Below are 17,996 nucleotides of genomic sequence, written 5' to 3' on the forward strand. Positions count from 1 at the left end.
TAGCTTTTATCTGAGAAGTTTAGGACAAGTACCTTGCAAGAGGGTACTATGGCAGTAGGTGAGGGCTGAACCTGTGACCTTTGGAACCAAAAGCAGCAGCCCCAACCACAACACCACATTCTGTAGATTGAGTACATGTGCTCTTAGACGACAGCAAGTTATTGACTTTGCAAATTTTTTATGTGTGTGTTAACCTGGGCAGCTAGTAACATAGTGGTTAGTGCTACTGCCTTCAGACCCAAAGGGTCTCACTTCCAGTTGTAAAACCCTTGACCAAGGTACCCTGCCATGCCCTCGCCGCCAGAGCGATGAGGCACACCTGAAGCTAGTCTTAGGCAGACGTATAAAAGGCTGAGTAAGTACAAGGACTAGTGCGGAACCTTGTCCAGCCTTTCTACTAGCGTACTCCTTGTTCGACCCTTTGCATCTCCCTTACCTCTCCGTCCTTTGCCCAGTACCCTTATCCCTCTCCTTTGTCCTCCATGACCACCTTTGGATTATCGATCTCTCGCCTGCTTACTGACCTTGTCTTTTGAATTCCCTTGTTACTGACGTAAAAAGTCAAGGTGTGTATTATAATATCTAGAAAATTGACCTTTTAATTTTCATTTAGGTTACTAGCTATACTTTTATAGAGGAGCCTATACGGCTTGAAATGTCACACATTACGTTTATTTTTAATGAAACAATTCAGATTAAGCGCAATTCGTGTTATGCGAAAAGGGGTAAGGTCACTCCTGGGACTGGAACTAGCAACCTTCTGGCCTCAGTTTAACCTTACTATAGCAGGCTGTGATCAGGTGTTGGCTAGCAAGTGATGGTTTCCATCATGCAGGCACAGCTTCCCAGGGCATAAAGCAGCAATAAAACGAGGCACGCGCGGGCCCGCTGCCTCCTTCGGTCACCGTTAACTGGTATTTATTGTTCATGACTCAAGTAACAATAGCATTTCTAAAGTTAGCAAACACCACAGCTGAGAGCAGACCCTTAAATACAGCGTGCAGGCTAAGAGTGTCGATACTTGAAAGCAAAGTGTTTGCGCGCGTCTCCACACATATTCAGAACCTTTGTGCTGCTGTTCGTATGTTAAAACCATGTCCAGGTCAATTTTTCCATTAGTAATGTGTTTGTCTCTACCATATTACAGCAGTTATATCGGCAGGTACCCTACTCTGTGGTTCTCGTCCACGCTCTGACACCCCACCATGATAAATCTCAGCCTTGTTCTTCTGAGGTCACCATATCTAACTGCACTGCATTTTCCAAAAAATTGTGTTACTTTAAATTTTTTATTTTTCATCTATTTTTAAAGCTTGCAAAAATTTAGTAATTAGGTGGATGCCAATTAATCAAGGCAACAAATACAGGTATAAACTCAGCCCCTACCACCTCCTGCATTTCCTCTTCCCCCTTGTGGGAGATGCTACCTTGATTATTGACAAAACATTTGAACGAGAAAATGTCAAACTTGGTGTTCACCTAATAAATATAATGATCCTCCAAAGTGATCACTCATCTTCTTTTTCACTTACAGAAATATGTAATATGATGTGTGGATGAGTGACCCAGTGTAAGTAGTGTATCCAGCTGTGTAAGTTACCTTAGTGATTAAGGTGTGTGTGGGCTGATAACACTACATGGAGTTCATTGGAAGTTGTTTTGTAGAAAAGTGTCCGCTAAATAAATAAATAAATGTAAAGACACGCAGAAGCATAAGGAGTGTAAAGCAAAAATAAAAAAAGTTTCGCAATGCTGGAATTAATGTTTTTTCAAAGCACTAATATAAAGAAAAAGAGATAAGATTTGATCCTCATAAGCTACTGGTTTCTAAATATTCAAATGAATCAGTGTTGTTCTTAATAAGTAAAAAAATAGCTCATATTCAGACCTTAGCCATGAGTATGCCATCCAACAATAGGTATGCCATTTGAAATAGTGCAGGAAGTATTGATTCAGTTCCTTATTATTGTGTCTATATGCCAGGTGAGTGTGTGGTGTGTAGGAAGAGAGAGGGAGGGATAGAGAGAGAGAGAGCGAAGAGGCCTGAGTTACACACGGCTCCTGTTACTGTACATGGCATTCCTGGTCGAATCCCAGGAGAACGCCTGTGACGGTGGCACTTCTCCAGTTCTCTGTACATGATACTCATACATACGTGTAAATAATATTATGCATGTTCCAAAGTTACAAAAGCACTTTCCATCCCGACCGCCCGCTCACTCAGACCTCTTATAGTGGCTCGACCTCAGGGCTGCTCCGACGGTGGCCCTACCGGAGGGTGCCGATAACCATTCCGTGCCCCACCAGCTATATTTAACAGGCTCCCTGGCCATAAATGGTCGCGACTGTGGCCTCGACGTTCAGCCAGGAGCCAACATTATTTTTGTTCTGCGGTCCGCTGCGCTGTCCACTGCTGCTCCCACGCATACGTGCCTCTCTGTCCGGATTTTCCTCCGTCCATTTGCCGGGGTTTGGAGCTGTACCTGTGTCTTCCCTCATTTTTCACCCTTTCGGGACGTTTCGGGTTTAGGTAAGAGGAGCTGTGTTTTCCGGCTCATTTGAGGTTGACTGTGCATGAACACTGAAGTTGGCGGAGATGTCCATTTTACTGAGATGGATTGCCCGGTCATTTTTAATTGCGGTTTAATTGCTTGTTTTCATAACACAATTATGCGTTTATATGACAGGCGTTTTAATGGCCTGTTAACGTAGTGATGCATGCATTTCAACTTGTATGCACACGGTTTTGTAGTTGTCCTACTTTATCAAAACTGGAGAACGGCTATAGGTTAATGAGTTTATAGAAGGTTGCTAAAATATGGAGAAATTCAAATGGAGAAAAACTAATGTGTTAAAATATAACCTGTATATCAAAATCACAAACTAATCACAACCTCGTTACGTTAGGTAAATCACTGTCAAGCATTAATTTTTTAAAGACATGTCAAAAGGGCCCAATGCAACATTTTTAAAATTAAATCACTAAATCTAAATTAAATTGGCTAGATTTTGCAAATAATCACGTAATATTTTTGTCTGAAAGCAGAATTATTATTAATGTGCTTTACTTATGGTATTGCAAGGCAATTACCAGCAATTTGTGTATTGATGAAAATAACCGTAAACTATGTGACTAATAGAATTACACGAAACTGACATACATGTCTGATGTCTATGACAAGTTTAACCTGCTGCAATTTAGGCAGAAGATTCCAAAGGTGTCAGCCAGCAAAGACATAAACTAATAACCTGCAGGTGTCCCAAACAGTTTCACTGTAATCACCAAAGAACAGCTCTGTTTCAAGGTCGTGACCCTTTCTAACAGCTGTTGTTAAGCCAGGATGATGTTTAGAGCTGTGATTTCTAACAAGTGCCAAGGAGCAACGTGAAAAAAAAAAAAACTGCAATAAAAATAAATGAAAATGCAGCAGAGGGAATCACAGGTAAGTCTGATGGACCACTAAACTGGCGTGAGGTCACTAACGCAGACATTCTCAAACGGTAGTTGACTAAAAGCACAGGCTGCCGAAGACTCGGACGTAAGGTCCGCGCTTGGAACGGCGCAAGATGTCGGGATCCTTACCTTTCTACCAGAAACACCATCGCCACTATGACCGCGCCTACCGCAGCAAGGAGGTGCAGTCGGCCGTTAGGCAGTACCATCAGTCCAGCAGTTACGCGGCTCACAGCGCTACCAGCAGCAGAGGGTAAGAAGGACTCAGGTGTTCCCCTGCTGGGCTGTGCTCCATCCCATCACGCCGTCATTGCTTGAGTGAAAAGACCCACCAAAAACCCAGATCACCCCAGAAACCCCTTACCCCACCATCCTTTCTTCTTGCGACTGACCAACCCCACCTGCCCGCCTCACTACCTGTACCCCATCCTATGTACTTACATGACCGAATCACAGGTTTGCTTTCCGTTTTCTGTACCTTTGTCATGACTAAAAACACATCCATAAAATCATTTGCTCTAATACAAAACCATAACTTTCAGTCCTGCATTGCAGCGCCTTCCTCAGTCAAAAAACAATAGAGCAGCTTGAGCGTTTCTTGTATTTTTGCCTCCCCGAAAGTCATCCACGTTCGTTCCTGTTGGTAATCCATCTCTTCGTTTTGCATGTTTCTTGTATTTGTGCCATGGATGAGTTACCGCACCTTCGTGAACATATTGTGGTAATACAGGGGGCCTTCGCTTGTTTGGGCTTTTGGAGAGTTATGTAATATATTGAAATGCAGCACGTTTACTGAAACAGTATCCGGGCAGTTGAGCGATGAGCTCCAGAAGATGCTTAAAGTTTCTGAGACACCCTGAGGGCCACACTGGGTTTTTGGTTTCTGCTGACATGATGTATTTTTAAACACAGACCGAAGAGCCTTCCGAAGCCACATTAAAACATTAAAAATTTAAGGAGTGTTTTTTACGCTGTCCTGCAGGTTTACTGCTTGCAGTCATTCATGGGTATCTAGCTGATACTTTTATGTCCAATGAAACTATGAAGGTGCTTTGAGACACCAGCACTAACCAGTGTGCCAATCAGTGTTCCTACAAACCAATTCTTGGACAATCTTGGGTGTACTGTAGTTCAGAGTTTTACTTCACTTTGAAACCAGAGTGAAATGTTCTAATAACTGCACTGTAAATATGTGACCTCGTATTGGGTCAGTTTGAAATAGAAGACAAGTTGGGTTCTTTCAATCAATTGTGTATTTCACCATGATGTGCTGATGAGTCAGGTCCCAGTGCTGTTACATTGCAGTATTGTCAGGGTTAGGGTTAAGTTAGGTTAGGGTTGCAGTATATGATGCAGTGCACATGAAAAAAGGCAACATAGTGGTTACAGCTGCTCTTTCAGATCTGAATGTATACAGGATCGAATTCCACCAGTTACTGTTGTACCCTTTAGAACGCTTCTTACCTTAAATTTGCCCTACTCTATAAATAGGTAAATAATTTCAAGTAGATTAATGTTGTAAGACACTTTGGAGAAAAGCATCCAATAAATACAAATTGATCCCTCATAGGTACAAGGTTAGGGGAAGATCAGTAGCTCTGGAGGATAAGTTTGATTGCACGTGAAGTTAAGCGTTGCGTCATTTGTGGACACTTCAGCACCAGCTGACAGATCAACATAATCCTTTGTACCCAGTTATTCATTTCTTCCCATTGAAAAGTACACAATTTTAAGTTTAATGCACATTACAGAGGACATCATATTCTTCTGAATGACACCATATGTCTGAGGATGAAGCTTTGATAACTTCCCGGAAATACTTATATTCAAAAATGTATTTGTTGGCTCTTAGGAGGATAAACCGTAATCTGTCATAGCCAGGAATTTGGCTAGTAAGGTTAGATTGTAACACAATACATTCTGAAACCTACTGACCCACCTTTTCAGTGGCATGCTGATATCAGAATCGCTTGTTCACTTTGCAAGTCTTCTGATCTTTATATTTGAAATTGTAACCAAAAGCCAAATCCTCAATGTGCCATGTTGGTTCTATGCAATGGAAACATGGCAAATCCCTATCTCCTTGGCATTCTGATGCTCTGCTGAACATCATTATTGATTTCTGCAGAGGAACATACTGACTCCTTAGCAGAGGAGGGGATCTTGGTCCAGTTGTCAGAGATCCCATAGGCTTCATTTTACAGCATGATAGAGATGTATGTCTCAACTGGAAAGTGTAGACCTTACTGAGTCTCTTTTTGGAGCCTACAGACACTCCAGTGTGATTTATGCTCTATATTTAAATGTATTCCTTTAGCTGATGCTTTTCTCCAAAGCAGCCTACAATGCTAAGCTTACAATTGTTGACCATTTATCAAGTCTGGTAACTTTACTGGAGCAATTTAGGTACCTTGCTCAAGGGTACTACAACCAGAGGTGGGGATGAAACCTGCAGCCTTTGGAGCCCAAGATGGTGGCTCTAACCACTACCCTACCAGCTGTCCCTGCCCTCTACTCATTGTATCAGAGAGCTAGTCCACTTTTGCTTCTATGGCAGTTCGCACTGGACTGGGTGCCACAGAACCATTTACAGAGACTGATGATGAACTGTACTGATGGTTCATTTCCTGCCAAAACTTGTTACAAACTCTTAAAAAAGAATTACATCATGGTAGGTTAGGCCAATAGAGTAGGTGTCCTCACATTTGTCAGTCCTATAGATGCATTCCCTTCCTGTTGATTTGAAATCATCTCAGTCCATAACTCCTTCCCATGGTGGGCAGCATGCAGACATCATTATGAATCATTCAAAGTCAAAGACTGCACTATGAACTCTACACATTTGATGTCACTCACAAAAGCAGAATAATATTTTGCCAATGGCTGCATTTTCAGATATGACCTCAATATGACTAGTTATTCTATAAATGAGGCCTCAGATCATCCTTATCTTGTTTCTGCCCCTCCTGTGGAAAATCCCTGTTTTCCTCTTAGGGGATTAGTGCAAAGCCAAAACACAAATGGCATTCTCCCCCACGCTGAAAAAACATGAAGGTTTATCATGGCCTTCAGGGGCTTGCTGTCCATTTTACATAAGAATGTGAGGTGATGTTGTAGCTATTCTGGGCACATGGTGCAGGATAATTCAGGAGCTGGGATGCACTACCAGGATAACTGGAATGCCTGCCCCACTTCTGTACTCATTTTAAAGGCGGTCCCCTGCACATGTAAAGCATCATGAGGCTTCTATTGATACTGATCTATCCACAATGGTGTCCTCCATATACAGGGCATTTGGATTACTCCAATGGGACCCAGGCTTAGCAGGCAAGCTGCCTTTGTGGTAAATTTAGTCACCTATACACTTTAATCCAAATTGGACTACTTCAACCATTTTCTGAAGAAATTCAACTTATATGCTTTGGTCAAGGGTTCAACAACAGAACTACTTCCAGGACACTAAGGTCTCCATTTTGTGTCCTTAATCACAATGTTGCCTACTGCCTGGGTGGAGTGGTGCTTAATGTTGTAACTTCTTTCTGAAACAGACATCTTTAGGATTTTTAAGAACCATAAAGCCCAACTGGTGATGTTGGGATGGTTGACTATGGGAGCTCAACGTCAAGGTGCAAAATGATTCCCTGACTGTGCCACCTTTAGGAGGCCATGACAGCATGACCCCTTTGGCATTACGGTGGAATTCTGCACTGGTTTTGGTTGCTCTTGACCTTTACAGCTGTGTGTCACTTAGCAGGGTCTCTTGTTGACCTGTGTCCAGTTCCTATACTTTCTTCTTCTGCTCTGTCTCTGTCTCTTCTGCTCCTCTCTTTTGTTCAGGGTTATTTTTAAAATGACCTAACAAAGGCAGGGTGTTGAAATGTCACGTCAGGGCAGCTTGGTGATAGCTGACTTCTCCTTCAGGGTTAATGCTTTTTTCTTTCACTGTATACCACTTCTTTTTTTCAGAATCTTTTAAAACGAGTTTTAAAGTAGACTTGTGCCTACATGCAAAGCCCTTATTTCCAATTTTTTACCGTTTTACAAAGGCACTGTAGGCTTGAGTGACTCTCCTCTCTTTCACCTCCCTCAAATGCCTGAGCCATTTCTTCAAAGCAGTAATTCAGGTGTGTCCCTGGGTGTATCACCAGAGCAATGTTTTTCTAACAAACCTGTCCTCACCATAGACTCAGGGCATCCAAATATTCTGGGCTTGAGGAGGACAGCAAAGTCAGCCCCCTGCCTAAGAGAGCCAAGCCAACCTACTTGGCTTTGGACAAGGAGAACCAGATCATTGGCTACGTTGTTCCCATCTTCAGAGGCAGGTTTGTAGCAGCTTGGTTCCTCAGTCTAGAACATATGATTTTTGGAGTGGAGATACAACTAACTTTGTAGATGTGTTTGCATTAAACTGGAAACACTCTTTAGCCTATTTAAAATAAGAGTTACTTTGATAGTTTTGATGTTAGCAGCATGTCCTTTAATAATCTAGACTCTTGTATACAAGGAATTTTAGGAAATTTCCTGTGTTGTTAGTTGCACTTTCTGTAATGTCTGGGTGTCTCATCTAAACAATTTAAACAAAACTGGTTATGAGTTCCTGACAATAGGTTGATGTGTAATTTTGATCAGTCCAGAGAGAATGGACAACTGGGAGCCAACCTTGTACCATTGTCTTTCTCTCTCCAGTGAGGAATTGGTCAGTGGTCTGTCAGACACAGAGGAGGCACGTGTGAAGGAGAGCGCCGCACACATTGCTCGCAGAAACCTGTTTTCCAGTGAGGTGGAGGCCCAGCACTTGGAGCAGACCTCGAGGAAATACGCCATCAGAGAGTCGGCCGAGCGTATCTCCCTGAACAAGATGGTGAGTGGAGGAGTGGACTCTATTTGGCTACACAGACGTGATGGTCTTTTGCTTCTGTTCTGTATGAGTACAGCTGGGCAATAGGGTTAATAGCTGTATGGGAGGAACTGGACAGAAAAATGAAGGCAAAGCATCACTTAAGACTTCTACATCTCTGGGAACTGCTGCAGAAGAGCTGAGAAGACATGGTGCCTCATTCTCTGGTGAAACTTGTTAACTGAAAGCCTTGTGAAAAAACTTCTAGCAAGGGTGCTCAGACTTTTACAGGTACTACACCTCATTTCATTAGTCTAAAGTCATACTGTATCTTCAATGCCCAAAACGTATTTTCACTCCTTAGACCCTGTAATGAAGTTTCTGAACCACAACGATGATGATGATGATTTCTAAGTGTTGCTCTTAACTCAGACTTGTTATACAGTGCGGGATGAGAACCTTAAGTATTTTTGAAACGTAAAGACTCTCACCAGGTTCTTCACCAATATTTCTCAGCTCTTCCAGCTCTCAGTGAACATGTAACAATGTAGCCGCTTCTACCTTTGGAATAAAGCTAAGTGATCTCATCTTGAGGAATAACTAGTTTGACTCAGGAAGAACTCAAGTAGAACTTCCATGCTCAGGCAGAATGAAAAGTTATGGTCCTCTAGGACTAGATCTGAGAACCTCTGATGCAAAGAGCGAGACACACCACACATTTAGCCCTTAAACAAACAGCAGCCAAGCACCCCTGGCAACAGACTCCTTGAAGGTGATCTTGTTTCTAGAGACTCTACTGGCAGCCCTGTTCTAGGGGTGCTCTCAAATTATGTGTTAACAACTACAGCAGGCGAGAGCAAGGGATGGTTCCCTCAACTATTTATAAAGGGAAAACAAAACCCTAGCCAGCCACAGAGAGGGACAGACGTGCATGGATCGTAAAATCAAGATACGGCTGGGTTCAGGGTAACAAGTGTCATCTCAGGATATCACAGGTTTGCCCTTAGTGACCCCCAGAATTCCATCTGAGATGCAAACAGGGAGATATGCCGTACTGATCATGATATTGTCATTACTCCAGATCTTGGAGAAGGATGAGTACCACCGGCGGATGAATGAGGACAACCTGCAGCATGCCCCCGACTTTGTGATCAAGCCACGCTCCCACACGGTGTGGGAGAAGCAGTGTGTGAGGTTGCACTGCACAGTGACTGGCTGGCCTGAACCACGGGTTGTCTGGTGAGTTCACACAAGCAACTCACTGCTACCCTCCCTGCCTTGTGAAACGGCAGAACAGCAGAATAATATGATGCATTCTCAAGGGCGTGGTGGGTAGCTTTGCAGATAGGGCCATTGTCTTGTGTTTTGGAGGTTTCTGGTTTGAATCCAATGCCTGGTACATACCCTGAACTACTTCAACACAAATTCCCTTCAGTGTAAGTGGGTACATTATTGTAAAGGTAATAATTATACATAATGTACACCAACTGAAACAAAACTTTTCATTCCCACTTGTTTTTGCAGAACATACAACAACATATCTCTCAAATCATTAACAGTTTCCTAGGATTTCTTCTGGCAACTGCTTTTTTTCCTTAGCTACTTGCTGTTCTCTCTAAGTGGTATAAGTTGTAACAGTCAGTGATTACACCATTCTTGGCTAGGAGCATCAGGGGGCAGTTAGCCTCCAAGATAACCAGATGAGAGAGCTGATCTGGAATGCCACTGGGCGTAAGCAGGGATTATTTCTTGGATGTGTATCACTATTCCTTGAATACCATTCAACCAGAGGTCTGTTGGCAAAGAATTTCATTTCCACTGAGTGGAATACTTAAAATTTCAGATTTGTACCACGTTAGCTTTATCAGAGTTTGATGGCAAGAAATACACTCTGTTGCATACATCCGGGACGGTTTACATGAGAAATAAGAGACTCAGATGTCAGGCCCTTGAAGGTGATGTATATTTCATTGTAACAGGCAATTACAAATGCATAGATAACTACAGGAAACCAAAGGAAGACAAGAAACAGGAAACTGTCACAGAGCTTAGAATTTTACATCCTTTTCCAATTTTCGAACTACCCCTCTTGCATGCTTTATATGGCCTTCTTCTCCTCATCTCCCTCTTCTTTCTCTGTTTGTTTCTCCCTGTCCTTGTCTCTCTACCTGTGTTCCCTTCACACACAGGTACAAAAACAATGTCACTATTGATCCCATGGCCCACCCTGGCAAGTATAAGATAGAGAGCAGCTACAACGTACACTCTCTGGAGATCAACAGGTAGGAAGAGCCTTCTGCTGTCTCCCGCAGTAGAGGAATACCATGTCCTGCCGTACTTTTGGCAATAAGCTCAGAGTGGAGATAAAGAGTCAGCCACACTCAAAATTGCTCGCTATCATCTGGACCACTTTCCAAAATAAGCACAGGTCCTCAGCATGTAGAGTCATCAACCCAACAACATGGCACTTCAATGCAGAAGTAGACCCTTTCTGAAAGAGATGAAAAAGACACACACACATTTTCAGAACCGCTTGTCCCATATGGGGTCACGGGGAACCGGAGCCTACCCGGTAACACAGGGCGTAAGGCCGGAGGGGGAGGGGACACACCCAGGACGGGACACCAGTCCATCGCAAAGCACCCCAAGCGGTACTCGAACCCCAGACCCACTGGAGAGCAGGACCTGGTCCGACCTGGTCCAATCCACTGCGCCACCACACCCCATGAAAAAGATAATATTTATTCATCCTTAGAGCCAAGGGGGCATGTGCACTTCAGATTAAACTGATGAGCGAGTTTATACTAAGGGTGAGGACAGCGACTTGCAGAAGGGTCATCGCTGTTGAGTCTGAGAACTGACCCGTTACTTGGTCTGTACCAAGGAAGGCTGTAGTTGACCATCCAAGCTTTGGTCATCCAGGGTGCTATGTGATCCCAGCTATTTTCCTGAGCCTCCCCTTCCATAACAAAGAGGTCATCTAATTATATTACAATGACACAAATAAGGAATTCTCTCAAGATAAAGGACACCACCCCTGTACTGTTGTGCCCTATTTTTGTCCTAGCTATAACGGAGTACATGTTTCACAGCCAGAATTTTAAATGCTACCAGATGGTACAGTGTGGTACAGAAACATTGTTATCACAACAGATAATCTCTTGGTGATTATGAAATTATTCATTTGCTTTGAAGATACCTTTATGGCTACAGTGAATTTCATAGCCGAAATATTTGCTAATGTCAATGATATTTGCAAAAGCCACACGTCAGGTGTCATTCAAGGGCACAGCCCAATTTCCCTTCTAAGGACTTGCAACAGTAAAGTTGGGTGCCCAGTTTCTCCAACACTTCTCTGTCCTTTGCTCATGTATCACTTTCTTCCAAAAGAGAAAAAAGATAGTAATTTCCCACAGATAATGATTGGCAAGCCCTCATCATGTGACACAACCATAATATGACATCATCCCAGATTCTGTTTTTCCTCCTGACTGTAAACCTTTTGCTCCAGTGTTATGGGATACATTACAGGCCCCACTGTAGGTGATTTACATGCAGGCATTGACTGGCCAGTCACGCACCCACCTCTCTCATTTCAGATGCGATTTCGATGACACCGCACAGTATCGAGTGTCTGCCATGAACTCTAAAGGGGAGCTCTCTTCCTTCGCCTCCATCGTGGTGAAACGTAGGTCCACGGGATCTGCAGTGTCCTTTTTCCCAAATAAAAGTGCAGTGCACGGCTCAAGGGCTGCAGTCATTTTGTACAAAGAGGCTAAAATTTCATACACTTTCATATATTCCAGTGGTTCTCAACCCAGGCACTGGATTCTGCAAGTCTTCTGGCTTTCTTTAAAATTGCAAAACCTACAGTATGTGTAGAGTTCTACAATTGCAATATCTTAGGGAAGTCCAACAATATTATCAGCAGTATTCAATGGAGTGGAGGATGCACTTCGTTTGCTCTAATATTGGTCGAGAGAAGTCCTCCTCCCTTGAGAGCATCAGTAGGAAAAGCAGAGAAAAAGCCAAAAGTTGCAATACATGTTTATTTTTTACACATCAGTGTTTTGATGTAGAAAATTGTATCAGATGTTTAACATTTCAGAAATTCATCCAGGCTCTACCGTCGCCATGCATATGGATGTGTATTTGACTTGTTATTTATGTTCTAAGGGTTCAAAGGAGAAGTGGATGAGTTTCTTCCTGCTCCGAGACAACGTAAGTGTTCCGTTCTCAAAAAAAAATGTCCCATTTCCTAAAGCACTCCCTGGAAAAGAGCATCTAAGACAATATAAATTTCCTCTTAAATAACAATTACTTTACTATGTTTGAAAGAGGTGCTTGGACTGAATTGCTCCAGTAAAAATTACCCTGCTGTATAAATGTAAGAAATTACATTTACATTTACATTTATTCATTTAGCAGACGCTTTTCTCCAAAGCAACATACATCTCAGCAAAAGTACAATTTATGCATTACATTAAGGGAAGGAGACACAGCTGCAGACATGAAAGTCTCAAGCAAATCTAATTTGTTCCCTACCACTTGCTGCACCGAGGTTCATCGTTCGAGTAGGTATTTGTACACTAAATTAGTGTACAAAATTAACATTGTAAGTCACTTTGGAGAAAAGTGTCACATGAAATATACTTTCACAAAAAAATGAAATGGAATTTTTAATGGAAAAAATATTATATTATTCAGGGATTTTATTAATTTTATACTTCTAACCTTTAGCCTAAATGTTGGCAGTAGGGAGCTCCAGCTGATTTGGAAATAATCAGGTGTGTTTCTGAACAATACTCAATAGAAATTTCAGTGCCCCTGAAGTGTTGGGTCTTGAATTTTAAAGATGGTGATTTAAATCTACATGGATAGCATGGGTTGATCACCATTTCCTCTTCAAAGATGCTGTCTCTGATTTTATATTTTTTTTTTTGGAGACACTATCAAATTCTTTCACACCTTAAGTACCATGAACAGTAAGTTGAATGTTAGCGTACGTTTTGAGGAGTTACCACTTACCAGCATCGTGTAAGTTACTTTAGCTACAACAGTTCACTTTCAAAATCTTCTACAAATATGGAAAACTTTGAGAATAACTAATTTTTTAGTCATTTATTCTAAGACCTAATTCCCGAGTAACCCACTTGATGCTGGTAAGTGAACACAGATCCTATAAAATGAAACTGAATTCAGATAGGTAAATCATGCAAATTTTACACTTTATTCGTTGAAAACTATATTAAATTCACTATTTTTTAGGATGATGTAATTTTTTAAAAATAATTTATTTGAACATTATGTCTCCAATTTTAATTAATAATTCACCCTGTGGACCTCCTCTTCCAGATGCATTCTGTTCCGAATATGGTGTCACCTTCGAGACACACATTGTAGACAAGTTTGGCGTGTCCTTTGGCCGAGAGGGCGAGACGATGAGCCTGGGGTGTACGGTGATCATCTACCCCACCATCCAGCGCTACCAGCCTGAGGTCCAGTGGTTCAGGGATGGTAGGTGAAGGTGATCCACTAAGACACTGATGCATCACCCTTGGTGTTGACATGAAGATGATAGATGGATTCACTGATGAATAATGTATTTATCTACAGTTACTGTGGATGTTAAATATTGCATATGATCACATTTTAATTAGTACATAAATTGTAGTTTGTTGAAAATGAATTTTATCCAGTGTAAAAATTTTGAGTCTTTATTTATCTTAGATACTCCTGTCTATCTATCTATCTATCTATCTATCTATCTATCTATCTATCTATCTATCTATCTATGTCTCCTGAAAGATGTATAGAACTATGAGACGTGTTGTTTCTATGGCTCTTTTCCATGTGACAATCATGAAATAGCGACTGATACTGAACAAATTCATTGAAGTGCTTCCCACTGTACTGCATATGTTGGGGGTCACATACAGTATAGTGTTGCCTTAGCTTTATTTCACTGAGCATTCACTGAGGACACATCTGGTATTCCTGCATGCTGCTCCTAACCGCCAGCGGCGACAGCTCATTGTCACTGGCGCTGTATGTCCTTCCTTGTTTGGTGCTTCAGCTGACGTCTCTTTTTTGCCCCCATGTGTTGCACAGATGTGCTGCTGAAGCCCTCCAAGTGGACACACATGCACTGGAGTGGGAACCACGCAACTCTCACACTCACACACCTCAACAAAGAGGATGAGGGTCTGTACACCCTGCGCGTCACCACCAAGTCTGGCTACGAGACCCACTCTGCCTATGTCTTTGTCAGAGGTGAGCCCTTCCAACCCCCAGCAGGTATCTTGCACTAGATAGATAGATAGATAGATAGATAGATAGATAGATAGATCATCAAGCTTAACATTAAGGCATTTTGGAGAAAAGTCAGTATTATGAATAGAAATGTAGCCCAGGAGTACAATATATAGATATGAGCTCTACGTTGGGCCTATCTGGCTTGGTGGAAGGTTCCCAGGTGTTTCCCTGGACCCACCATAGGGAGCTCAGAGCCAGGTTGAGGTTTAGAGTGAGCTCCAGACTGAGCCTATTGAATACCATTCATCATAGTTTCCATATGGAAAATGTTAATTGGGTCTCATGGAACAGATGCCTCCCCACAAGGTCACTCACACACAGAAAAAGACACACACATGCAAAGAGTGCTTCCAGATCTGTTTCCAAGCTGTAAGGCTTATTCAGTACTGAATCAGATTGAATAGACTCCTGCAGGTTCCTGCAGAACTCTTTAAACAGAAAACCCCAATAAAACACCCTATGCCAGAAAATTGCTTGAGTCGATGTCCAAAAAACCAGTCATTTTCTGTATGATCTCTGCTTTTGCTCTAAATTTGAACTTACACAACACACATTGTCTGAAACCGCTAGTCCCATAGGGGGTCATGGGGAGCCGGAGCCTCACCCAGCAACACAGGGCATCAGGCTGGAGTGGGAGGGTACGCACCCAGGACAAGATGCCAGGCCGTTGCAAGGCACCCCAACCGGGACTCAAACCCCAGACCCACAAGAGAGCAGGACCCAATCTGACCCAGTCCAACCCAGTCCGACTCAGTCCAACCCAGTCCAACTCACTGTGCCACCGCACCCCCTAATTTGAATTTATTGAAATGAAAATATCAGTGTGGCTTAATGGACACATATAAATGCATTACAGCAGTCACAGGAAATTTAAAAGCATTAAGAACTGGTTTAATATCATCTGAATGAAAGTCCTGCTTTTAATACAACTGCGTTAACTATAGTGCGACTGTATTATCTCATTAAAAATAAGTCATGGTCGGAGTGGTCCAGAGTCTATCCTGAAAGCATTGAGCATGAAGCAGGGTACCGAACACCAGACCATGACACTCATAGACACGCTAGGGGCAAATTCGAACAATCCACTCACTTGAGAATCATGTTTTTGGACTCTGGAGGGAAACCCACACAAACGTGGGGCAAACCTGCAAATTGCACAAAGCTTGAACTGGATTCTACCTCACATCCAATCTCAGAGTCCAGGCACTAGGAGGCACTAACACTACCCAATACACCACCATGCTGTGCTGGTAGGAATGCAGTTATTTGGCAGTACTCGGTTCACAATTGTAAGTATTTAGCAGCAAAGTTTTTAGCTTGAATACCTGTGCACTGTGGGTCTTACTCATGCTGAATTTGTTAGTTATTGTCTGTACAGCTATGTGTGATCAAGCGACTGTGGGCTTTAATCGGCAAAGAGCCACAGGGACCTAGGAGACAGTCCAAAAGCAGCGATCCACTCTGTTTGGAAAGGGATTACGTGTTGTCAGCATTTTTACCTTCTAGACTATGACAAAGAGTGCTAATTCTGACAGCAAAAATGGACCTTACATTTAAAATTCCTTCAAAGGACTGCTAATCTATCATACACTATTACACCAGGAGCAATTTCAGGTATAATCACGAGTAACTCACTTGATTGTGGTTTTGTGACTGCCTGGTTGTATATGTGTGTGTGCCACGCATGCATTTTAGATGCCGAGGCAGAGCTGGAAGGGGCACCTACAGCCCCCCTGGACGTGCAGTGCCAAGATGCCAATAAGGACTACGTTATCGTCACGTGGAAACAGCCAGCTGTAGATGGGGGCAGCACCATCCTGGGCTATTTTGTGGACAGGTTGGCCCTCTCCTTCGTCCACAGCTCACATAACCCACAGATCTGAATGAATAGAAGTTGTATAGGAGTCTGGTAGGGAGTCCCTGAAGTGTGACGAGGGTGTAGAGAGGCCTCGGTGAAAGGGGAAAAGGGGTTCTACAGTGGAACCCTCATTGTACTTGGACACAACTGTATAAACAGAGCGAAAGTCTTTTTGCGGCAGCTCCTATACCATAATACCCAACAAATTGAATGAAAACCTGACTCTAAGTCATGCTGCAATGGCTGCCCTTGAGAGGCAGTGGATTTCCCCATAACAAGTGGATCACAAATATCCCCCCCACACTTTATTTTCAAGAACTGCTTTTCATGCATTTGCAATCTAGAGACAGAATCTTTAGAGCCACAGAGGAAACATTTTGGAGGTTTTCCATGAAAAGCTTAGTCTGAACCCCCTGACAAAACCCATGATTGTATGTTGTTCATAGGTGCGAGGTGGGGACCACCCACTGGATCCAGTGCAATGACACCCCGGTAAAATTTGCCCGCTTCCCTGTCACGGCCCTGGTGGAGGGCCGCTCCTACATCTTCCGAGTGCGTGCCGTCAATAGGGCAGGCACAAGCCGGCCATCCCGTGTATCAGAGCCGGTAGCTGCCATGGATCCTGCTGACCGTGCACGCATGAAGGGTAAATTAAACTATGGAGGTTCAGCAAGAATTTGCATGCACTTTCTCCCATAATTTTTATTACTGTAAAATGGGCTCCTTGCCTTTGTGGAGATGTTAATATAACATGTACTTTTACGTGTCAAAGGTCACACCTCCGCTCCCTGGACCGGACAGATTATTGTTACCGAGGAGGAACCTGCAGGTAGGAATAGAGCTGGAAGTCCAAATCCTTTTGTATCTACTGCTGCTGCCATGAGGTGTGAAATAAACAGTCATCCGTGTTCCTTACGACACAGCACCTGAACTGATTTTTCTTGCAATACATTCCCTTCAGAGGGAGTAGTGCCTGGAAAACCTCGTGATTTGGCTGTCACAGAGGCAACCAAGAATTATGTGGTACTCAGCTGGAGGCCACCTGGACAGAGGGGACATGAGGGAATCATGTACTACGTTGAAAAGGTGAGCGAGGAAGTTGGATGATTTTTGCATCAATTCCATCCTGTTGTCGAATGTCGAGAGTGGTCACTTTGGTATATTTTGGTCATCCTCAGACTTGTTAGCTCAGGTGACCTGAAGACTGTCGTGTCTTCCAGTGTGTGGCAGGAACAGACAGCTGGCAGAGGGTCAACACTGAGATCCCAGTGAAGTCCCCTCGCTTTGCGCTGTTTGACCTCTCGGAGGGCAAATCCTACCGCTTCCGTGTGCGATGCTGCAACTCAGCTGGGGTTGGAGAACCATCTGAACCCACTGAGGCCACCACAGTTGGGGACAAACTGGGTGAGCACTCCCCAATTAACTAATCAAATAAGGGACCACAAACGACAAGACAGTTGCTAGGGAACATTTTGAAAACAGGTCAAAATAGCTGAAACTCACAAAAAAGGCAGAATTCTCATCAACGGTTA

General features: G+C 43.0%; 1 protein-coding gene across 1 annotated transcript in view; it reads left to right on the forward strand.

The window, feature by feature from the left end:
* Positions 1-2,318: 2,318 nt before the first annotated feature.
* Positions 2,319-17,996, forward strand: part of LOC108937086 (M-protein, striated muscle-like) — a 37,451-nt gene continuing 21,773 nt past the window's right edge. The window contains exons 1-14 of the mRNA XM_029254722.1: positions 2,319-2,530; positions 7,639-7,776; positions 8,141-8,315; positions 9,373-9,530; positions 10,481-10,573; positions 11,891-11,979; positions 12,468-12,512; positions 13,647-13,808; positions 14,403-14,564; positions 16,302-16,443; positions 16,911-17,110; positions 17,237-17,293; positions 17,426-17,550; positions 17,685-17,868. Coding sequence (XP_029110555.1) covers positions 8,313-8,315; positions 9,373-9,530; positions 10,481-10,573; positions 11,891-11,979; positions 12,468-12,512; positions 13,647-13,808; positions 14,403-14,564; positions 16,302-16,443; positions 16,911-17,110; positions 17,237-17,293; positions 17,426-17,550; positions 17,685-17,868 — 1,420 coding nt within the window. The 5' untranslated portion in view covers positions 2,319-2,530; positions 7,639-7,776; positions 8,141-8,312. The remainder of the gene's footprint in view (positions 2,531-7,638; positions 7,777-8,140; positions 8,316-9,372; positions 9,531-10,480; positions 10,574-11,890; positions 11,980-12,467; positions 12,513-13,646; positions 13,809-14,402; positions 14,565-16,301; positions 16,444-16,910; positions 17,111-17,236; positions 17,294-17,425; positions 17,551-17,684; positions 17,869-17,996) is intronic.

This window comes from Scleropages formosus, chromosome 9 (assembly GCF_900964775.1).
Source record: "Scleropages formosus chromosome 9, fSclFor1.1, whole genome shotgun sequence".
Taxonomy (NCBI): domain Eukaryota; kingdom Metazoa; phylum Chordata; class Actinopteri; order Osteoglossiformes; family Osteoglossidae; genus Scleropages; species Scleropages formosus.